This window comes from Dermacentor variabilis, chromosome 1 (assembly GCF_050947875.1).
Source record: "Dermacentor variabilis isolate Ectoservices chromosome 1, ASM5094787v1, whole genome shotgun sequence".
Lineage (NCBI taxonomy): Eukaryota > Metazoa > Arthropoda > Arachnida > Ixodida > Ixodidae > Dermacentor > Dermacentor variabilis.
The window spans coordinates 161427885-161437977 of record NC_134568.1 but is presented as its reverse complement, the minus strand read 5'-3'; the positions used below and the strand labels follow the sequence as shown (position 1 = coordinate 161437977).

The window sequence follows — 10093 nt, the reverse complement described above, 5'->3', positions numbered from 1 at the left end:
CGCTACACGATTGTCAGATCCATTATGGTGTCTGCACCAGCCACAAGTGCAACTGACAATTCCAGGAATCATAAAGAAAGCTGGAGCGCCATTGCAAGCTTTGAAACAAGCAACTTTGGAGCACATTCACAACGTGCACAGATTCCGGCAACATGTATAAACAGATGGTTCAGTAAAACTCAACTGCTCTGCTGCTGCAGTCATCATGCCGGCACAATCTGGGGAGATCAAATTAAGAACTTCATGTGTGACCGCATCGACGGGCGCAGAACCCGCGGCGCTCCCTGCTGCACTTGATTTCATTAAGCAGAAGCCACCGCAGCAATGGACAGTCTTTAGTGACTCCAAGGCAGCCCTTCAGTGCATACGAATCCCAACGCGCCACGGACCCAATGAACAACTGGCCTCAGAAATTCGGCACATATATCATCAAAGCCATGGCAAGGGACACAACATAATCTTTATGTGGCTTCCAGGACATTGTAACATCAGCGGGAATGACCACGCCGACGAAGCCGCCCGATCTGCACATGAAAGTGGTCAACGCATCTTCATTCCGCTTTCGCGAACAGACGTTCCGGCTGAGCTGCGATTGGTGTCCCGTGAGTGTACTTTGCCTTTTGTGGGACTCGAATGTTTTCACCATGTGTCGGTTGCGTTCGTTGTCTCCGGACATACGGATGCACCTCCCTGCTGAATTACCACGACATGAACAGAACATGTTTCTACCGTCTGTGGCTAGGCGTTTCCTTTACAAACTCATATGCTTTCCTCATAGGAATGGCCAACAGCCCCACATGCGACACATGTAACATCGACGAGACGTTCGCACACATTATCTGTGTCTGCCCGCGATACAGTGCTGAGAGACAAGTGATGTGCAGAGTACTGGACCAGTTGGACGATCGTCCACTTTCAGAACTAAAAGCTTTAGGCCAATGCTCCGAAAGAACATCCGCGTGGAAGGCCTTACTCGCGCTATTAAGACTCTAAGAATGCCGCCCCCTACCGCTCAGTAGTGTACGCGCTTTGTTCGTGTTTCTCTCCCTTTCTTTCTATCTCCCCCTTCCACTCTGTTTCTCTTTTTATCCCCCTTAACCCTTCCCCCTGCGCAGGGTAGCCAACCGGAACTACCTCTGGTTAACCTCCCTGCCTTTCTCTGCATTATTTTCTCTCTCTCTTCTAATCTATCGTTCATTTTAGTTTTCTTTGATCTTCATTAAAATCATTTGATGTCACTGCTGAACTTATGAGTACATATCTGCTACATGTGCCCTAGTCCACTCTTCAGTTCATGTTTTTCTTTCCTGTTTCTGTCGCGGCCAACGTACTTTCTCTAATGGGGCATTTGTTTTGTCACAGATTCTAATATCGGAGCCTTAATTATAGTTTGCTCGTCTAGCCTGCCTATTGTTTTCTTCCTCGAAAGTCAAATAGCATATGCGAGTAGACGAGACAATGAAGAGGTAAGTTTGATGCTCGTTTTGTTTGCGCAAATATCTTATCTGCAGCATTTCCAGATCACGCGGATATTATGTTAGAAAAATGATTACTTGCCTTGTACTTTTCTATCGCAGGCAGAATGATGTTAAAATCCGGAGAGTGGACCATGACGACCTGACAGCCATGGCCGAGATGACACATAGTGAGCGAAAAGCCGCCGACATGCATAAGTGATGCTGAACCAAGAAATATGTCCTCCTTTTGAAAAATCGATACGTCCAGGTACCTGTGTAAATAAGGCGCAGAAATTAGTCGAAACTTTGAGCTTGCTACCAAACACTTGGTCTCATTCCTTAGACATAAGCATATCATGTGCACTATATGTCAGTACAGCTGATTTTCCTTCTCTTGTTATCTCCTTCTTTTCTTTTCCATATCTATTTTTGAAGTCCTGTCACAAAGCATGCAGTTTGCAAATATGTTTGAGGGGAAAAGTAATTCACGAGAATGTGCCCTTCAATACCCAAGGCAGGTTGCAAGATTTTTAATGAGTATTACAGGGCGCCTTTAACTCGTGTCGTCAATATCACCGGTGATAATGAACTGCACAAAACTCTGCTGTCCCCATTCTGAGCAACTCAGCCCAAGGTGATACTGCGGAAAAACTGAAGAAAGCAAGGAGAAACTCCACAGATCTGTATACGCTCTATATGCTCGCTGAATAATGGTGGTGACCGTTTCGCACACAGCAAGTGGAGAACACCACCTGACGTCATGCCGCAAGGGAGGCGTGTTCTGCGCTGCATAAATTCGTGCGTGTATTATTTGCCAAAGCACGTGGCGATCTTTTCGAGTGCGTTAGGCTAGTGTGACAGTTTTTTACTGCTATAACGCGCCTCCTCGTACGAGGTGGTATCAAAACCTTTCGAGACAGGCTTTCTTTCGAAGAAAGTGATTTATTTATGTGCACAAGTGGCGTGGAGCAGAGCTAGAACACACTGCTTCTAATCGGAAGGTTGGAAGTTCATAACGGAAGGTCATAACGCTCTAGAGCGTTATGAGTATGTGTAACGAAAGGGACAGAATTTAGCCCGTTGCCCTGGCAGAACTGCAAATGCCACCGAGATTGTGGGTGGAACGCTATGAAAAATCTATGTGCGCCGTTACATGAGTTCGTTCAAACATAGCTTTTGAAAAACATAAAATGTGGTATTCAAGTTTTAGGACGTGTGATACGGCCGCTATCAGATAGGGTTCCCATTGTCCCGACATAGCTGTAGGTTACAACAGATTTGTATTTCGTGGAAATGGGAGGGGTTATGATGGTGTCAGGAGTTGTGTTCGGGGTTGTAGGGAGGACCAGGCTCTTCGTTAGGAACTAGGTGTACAGGATTTATTTACATATTTACATTAAAACATGAGATACATTTCGACAGTCTAGCGTGACTCCCAAATGGAGCACGCAAGACGAAGACTACAGCACACGAGCACACAGCTCCAAGCAGACTGCTTCTCGAACACGAGCACACCCCGCTAGCAGCCGAAAAACTGCTGCCTAAAAAGTCTCTGTCCTCCCTAGATCCCTAGGGGAGGGAAAACTGCTGTCCAACCTTAGTCCAATCAGACCGTCCACAGTCGTTGGGGCGTAGTCGACCCGCCTTTGAGGGGGAGGGCTCACACACTCACAAACGCACTTTGGTTTCCCAGAACCCGAGTTGAGCGGGTCCTCGTAGCCAAGTGGTCACGTTTGCCCCAGCCGGCGCCTCTTAATTCCAGAGCTAGCTTTTTCCGGTAGTCACCACGAGTGTCAGCAGACTGTGACGAATCCTGGGACCCGAGGAAAGACGTACCACAAAGCTTTTGTTAGAGACGCTCTTCTTGCTGCAAAGAGACCATGAAGGCCACGGCAAATCAACCAACAATTCACGGTCCGCCAAACGGGGCCAGCCCTGCTGCCGTCGTCGACTCTGCGAAGAAGGCGCATGGTGGATTAACGCTGCCGTAGTCTCCAGTTTTCCGAAGGAAGTTCATGGTCGGTTAGCGCTGTCGTCTTCGCCGGTTCTCTGAAGGGCACCACCACCGCGGGTCGATCGAAGCACCTGCCGCGGGCTGAGATAGTTTTGCAGAGCAGCACCCCTGCAGGCCGATCCTAACAATGGTAAGTGCCATGTCTGACAATATTTTTACGTTCCTGGTCCAGTTATAAGCACTGAAAATAATCACTGAACCCTCGTTTCTCCCTATTTTTATGCGGCATAGAACGTTCGTACATGTAGGACCCTGTGGGCTGGTCTTCTCCATAAGGTGGCCTCGCCGCCTACAGGGTTATCTGAGTGAGCTATCTCGGTTGCTCGGTTGCTATAGTCAGATGTTGCAATCCTCGGGGTTTTTTTCCCCAGAGCATCGGACTTCTACTCTGAAGGTGGTGAGTTCCAACTCACCTCCAGTACACTAAATCTCCAGGCCTGGAGTGGGGCTTGACACCGGCAAAAATGCCGATAGCCAGTGGGGCTATTCTAACTCTATACTATACTATACTAAGGCTCACTAAGCTTCTACAAAAGACACTCCCTCTCCAAAACAGGGAGTGGCCTGCTTGGTGCAGTATTCGGCCGTTATCTCCCTCATGACACCGGCAATTAACCCATGGCCCTCAGTCCCCAGCGGCCACAAAGCACCTGACCAAGGCGGCGGTCAGACCCGCGTCGTGGCAGAGGATGCTAAGAATCTCTGGATCCTTGCAACGTTTAACACGCGAAGCCTTTCGATTGAGGCTAGCTCAGCAGGGCTCTTTGAAGAATTGTCAGGTATTGCCTGAGATATTATTGGCCTTCGTGAAGTTCGAAAAACTGGTGATTCTTGTACAGTGCTGACTAACGGCCACGTCCTCTGCTACAGAGGTCTTTCAGACAAGAGAGAATACAGGATAGGATATCTAATCCATAAGGACATAGCCGGCAACATTGATGAATTCTACAGCATTAAAGAGAGGGTAGCAGTCGTCATAAGAAAACTAAATAGAATATATAGATTAAAGGTAGCACAAGCCTACGCTCCAACCTCCACTCATGACAATGAAGGAATAGATCACTTTTATGAAGCTGTGGAATCAGCAATGAGAAAGGTGAAAACTCAGTATACTGTAGTCATGGGTGACTTCATTGCGAAAGTGGAGGAAAAGCAGGCTGGGATAGAAGCCATTGGCAACTACGGCATCGATTCTAGGAACACTAGAAGAGAGATGTTGGTAGAATTCGCGCAAAGGAATAGGCTCTAAATAATGAATACCTTCCTCAAGAAGCGAAGTAACAGAAAGTAGACCTGAAAAAGCCCTTATGGAGAAACAAAATGAAATAGAATTGATACTCTCTACCGATGCCCCCCAGTGCAGGATGTAGAAGTGTTAGGTGAGGAAAATGGCAGTGACGATAGGTTCGTGAAGTTTAGGATTTCTCTCAATTTGAAGAGAGAAAGAGTCAAGTTAGTCAAGAAGAAACAGGCCTACCTAAACGCAACAAGGGGAAAAGCAGAGGAATTCCGGTTGGTGCTCGCAAACAAATATGCTGCTTTAGGACAGGAAGATGAAGATAACATGGATGTAATGAATGAAACCGTAACTAGCCTGACTTCAGAAGCAGCAATTGAAATGGTAGGTAAACCACAAAGGCAACAAGTAGGTAAGCTCTTCCAAGCAACAAGGGATCTAATAAAGAAACGACAAAGCACGAAAACGTCTAAATCAAGAGATCAGATAGAATTCGGGGAACTATCAAAACTGACCACAATAAGAAAGTAAGGGATATTCGAAATTAAAACGTGGGAAAGATTGAGGAAGCAATAAAAAATGGTTGCAGCATGAAATCAGTGTGAAGAAAACTTCGCATAGGACAAAGCAAGATGGATGCAGTGAAAGATAAGCAAGGTAATGTCACCGCTAATTTCGATGAGGTAGTAAAATCACCAGCAGATGAATTTTTACTGACCTTTACAGTACCCAGAGTACCCACGCTACCTTCATTCCGAGTACTGATGAACAAGATAAAGATGCTCCTTATATAGCTAGCGATGTGGTTAGAATAGCCTTGCAAGACATATCGCACGGAAAAGGGGCAGGACAAGATAGAATAACAGTCGATTTAATCAAAGATGGAGTAAATATTTAGTTGAAACGGTTGCGGCCCTTTATACGCAATGCGTCACGACTTCAAGTGTACTAGACAGCTAGAAGAATGCCAACATTATGCTAATCCATAAAAAGGGACTGAAAAATTATAGGCCCATTAGCTTGCTTTCAGTATTGTACAAAATATTCACCAAGGTAACTTCCACTAGAATCAGGACAACAGTTGGCTTCAATCCACCATCAGAACAGGCTGGCTTCAGAAAGGAATATTCTACAATGGATCACATCCATGTCATCAATCAGGTAATTAAGAAATCTCCGGAGTACAATCAGCATCATCATCATCAACAGCAGCAGCAGCAGCCTGGTTACGCCCACTGCAGGGCAAAGGCTTCTCCCATACTTCTTCAACAACCCCGGTCATGTACTAATTGTGGCCATGTTGTCCCTGCAAACTTCTTAATCTCATCCACCCACCTAACTTTCTGCCGCCCCCTGCTACGCTTCCCTTCCCTTGAAATCCAGTCCGTAACCCTTAATGACGATCGGTTATCTTCCCTTCTCATTACATGTCCTGCCCATGTCCCCCCCATTTCTTTTTCTTGATTTCAACTAAGACGTTATTAACTCGCGTTTGTTCCCTCACCCAATCTGCTCTTTTCTTATCCCTTAACGTCACACCTGTCATTCTTCTTTCCATAGCTCGTTGCGTCGCCCTCAATTTCAGCAGAACCCTTTTCGTAAGCCTCCAGGTTTCTGCCCCGTACGTGAGTACTGGTAAGACACAGCTGTTATACAGTTTTCTCTTGAGGGATAATGGCTACCTGCTGTTCATGATCTTACAATGCCTGCCAAACGCACTCCAGCCCATTCTTATTCTTCTGATTATTTCCGTCTCATGATCCGGATCCGCGGTCACTACCTGCCCTAAGTAGATGTATTCCCTTACCACTTCCAGTGCCTCGCTACTTATCGTAAACTGCTGTTCTCTTCCCGACACTATTAAACATTACTTTAGTTTAATGCAGATTAATTTTTAGACCCACCTTTCTGCTTTGCCTCTCCAGGTCAGTGAGCATGCATTGCAACTGGTCCCCTGAGTTACTAAGCAAGGCAATATCATCAGCAAATCGCAAGTTACTAAGGTATTCTCCATTAACTCTTATCCCCAATTCTTCCCAATCCAGGTCTCTGAATACCTCCTGTAAATACGCTGGGAATAGCATTGGAGAGATCGTATCAATCATATCAATCATATCAGGTCGTAGCAATCAGCATAAATATATGTCTTTCATAGATTACGAAAAGGCATTTGATTAAGTAGAGATACCAGCAGTCATGGAGGTATTGCGTAATCAGGGAATGCAGGAGGCATACGCGAATATCATGGGAAATATCTACAAAGATTCCACAGCTACCTTGGTTCTCCACATGAAAAGTAAAAAAATTACCTATCAAGAAAGTTGACAGGCAAGGAGACACAATCTCTCCAATGCATTCATCTCGCTGCATCCTTAGATGAAGTTTTCAAGCTATTAAACTGGGAAAGCTTAGTAGTGATGATCAACGGCGAATATCTCAGCAACCTTCGGTTTGCAGCTGACATTGTCCTGTTCAGCAACACTGGGGACGAGTTGCAACAAATGATGGAGGACCTTAACCGAGAAAGGGCAAGATTGATGGAGATTAATATGCGGAAAACAAAGCTACTGTTCAATAGTCTGGCAAATAAACAAGAATTCATGATTGTCGGTCGGCCTCCAGAGTCTGTACATGAGTACGTTTATCTGAAATAGGGGCAGGCATTCCCAGATCCTGTATGGAAGCTTACCACTATTGTTAAAGCGTAATGTGTACAATCATTGCATTCTACCGGTGCTAGCATATGGAGCAGAAAGTTGGAGGCTGATAAAGGAACTTGACAACAAATTAAAGACAGAGTAAAGTACGATGAAAGGAAAAATGTTAGGCGTAACTTTAAGAGACAGGAAGAGAGTGGTGTGGATAAGGGAGCCAACTGGAATAGCCCAGATTCTAGTTGACATTAAGAGAAAGAAATGGGGGTCGGAATGCCATGTAATGCGTAGGGTAGAGAATCGGCGAGCCAAGAGTTACAGAATGGGTACCAAGGGAAAGGAAGCGCAGTCGAGGACGGCAGAACATTACGTGGCGTGATGAAATTAGGAAATTTGCAGGCGCAAGTCGGAATCAACTAGTGCAAGACACAGGTAATTGGAGATCGCTGGGAGAGGCGTTCGTCTTGCATTGGCCATAAAATTAAGCTGGTTATTATTATTATTATTATTATTATTATTATTATTATTATTATTATTATTATTATTATTATTATTATTATTATTATTATTATTATTATTATTATTATTATTATTCAAATACTGTCACCTTTAAAATGGTCCCCTTGCGCAGCAATACAGCGCTGCCAGTGTTCCTGCCAACTTGCAAATACGTCCTGGAAGTCTCTCGTTCGCAATGTGTCGGGCACCCTCCGCGATTCGAGCTTGATTTAATAAATCTTGTCAGAATGGCGATCTTCGAGGTAGGTTTTTAATTTTTGGAAGAGAAGGTAATGAAGCGGCAGCAAATCCCTTCGAATTACACTGTCTTTCACATCGAGGGTCATCACTATAGGGATGACCCTCGATGTCGAATTCGTACAACTAAGAATCGTCCCTACAGCGACGAATCTTAGTTGTACGAATACGACTCAGACGAAGCAACAGTCGTCGCAGCGGAAAAGCTCAACGTCTCCACCGCCAAAAAAGGGCTAGGCATGTTCGTGGCACAACAAAGTGCATGTTCATTGTGTTTTTTTTTTCAGGATTCACGGTATTCACTGTATTGTGCATCAGGAATTCATCCCGAATGGACAGACTATGAACAGCAAGTTTTACTGCCAAGTTTTAGGGCGTCTGAGGGAGGCCGTTTGGAAAAAAAAATTGGAGGACGCTTAAGCTTCGCCTTCAAGAGTGGAACGCGACAGCATTCTCATCGACCCGCCAAGGGGTGTCAGACAATGGGCTACGGCGCAGCAATCACTTACGAGGCGCCCCGCATCGGACGCTGTGAGCGTCGAGCAACGCAGCGTTCGGCGCGCAACGAAACGTGCGCCTGAGCAAGCGGAACAAACAAAAGAACTCGGTGTCTCGGAGGGGGAAACGATGCACGCCAGCCAAACGTCGTGATCGGCACGGGCAGAGAGATAGACAGATAGTGATCTAAAGAAAGGAAGGACGCTTGATTCTGCAACCCGTGATGGAGCAAGGCGAAACGTCGTCAGGGGAGAGGGAGTCCGGGCGGCGACGCGCCTCGCACCAGTCCCCGCACAACTCCAATGCATGCGTGGCGCGCCACCTGTCGGGGCAGCGCCGTACATTCAGAGGAGGGGGTCTTCTGTGTTTGCCGCAAGATGGCTCTGTGTGTGCGGAAAGCGCAGAAGAAATGTAGCGGAAACGCACTTCGCTACTCGTGTAACTGCGACTTCTGTAAGTTACATGTCCATAATTACCGATATACACCGCAGCATAACTTTCTACGGCTCGTTTCTAAGGCAACACCGCATTCACTAGAGGCGCTTTTGTGCCGCTTTGAAGCATGGAATTCGTGGCTGAGTGGTAGCGTCTCCGTCTCACACTCCGGAGACCCTGGTTCGATTCCCACCCAGCCCATCTTGCAAGTTGTTTTTTATTCATGAAGTGCCTGCCGGGATTTATCGCTCACGGCCAACGCCGCGGACGCCGACACCGGCTTTTCTGCGACACGAGCTCCTTAACGCTGTCGCGTTAAAACGGTCTGTTCAAGGACGCACGAGGAGCCGGATACTGGACGACGGCAGTGTAGCCTGTTCACCTCGCACACGCGAGTGTTTTGCCGGAAATACGGGTTCTACCCTATTCGTCTGAATTGGCTCCCGCTTATTTGGTTTTCCAAAGATTAAAAACCTAGCTCAAAAACTGCAATTTTGGCACGAGTGTCTTAATCAAGCTCGAATCGCAGAAGGGTGCTCCGCTTCTTCCGGAAAGAAGATGACCAGGACATATTCTCAAAGTGGCAGGAATGCTGGGAGCGTTGTATTGTTGCGCAAGGGGACTATTTCAAATGTGACAGTGTTTGAATGCGCATGAACAAATTACTTTCTTCATAACAGAGCCAGTCTCGAAACATTTTGATAGCAACATGTGAGATTAATCTTGTGTCTTTTCTGTTCTTTATTTTTATATTCATTATTCCCTTCCTCTAGTGCACAGTGGCCTACCTTAAGTACGATATGGCTAATATCCTTGTCTCTCCTTAGTTTAATACTTGCTCTCAATTATTTATATTGCTTGGATGTACAAGTAATTAGGAACCAACCTTACTTTTTGATGTGTTTTGTGTATGTGTGTGTGTTCCCCCTTCGTCCACTGTCGTTGTCGCGCCTTCACTTCAGATCAGCCCTACTTCTTCTGTCAGCCTAGTTGTTAGGCGATAAGGAATATTAGACTGCATCAAGCAACTGCAGGCACTGCA

The 10093-nt window shown here is 46.0% G+C and overlaps 1 protein-coding gene across 1 annotated transcript in view; it reads right to left on the bottom strand.

Moving 5' to 3' along the window:
* Window positions 1-203: 203 nt before the first annotated feature.
* Window positions 204-10093, bottom strand: part of LOC142588897 (uncharacterized) — a 59003-nt gene continuing 49113 nt past the window's right edge. The window contains exons 5-6 of the mRNA XM_075700738.1: window positions 1558-1729; window positions 204-218 (exon numbers count right to left, since the gene is read on the bottom strand). Coding sequence (XP_075556853.1) covers window positions 204-218; window positions 1558-1729 — 187 coding nt within the window. The remainder of the gene's footprint in view (window positions 219-1557; window positions 1730-10093) is intronic.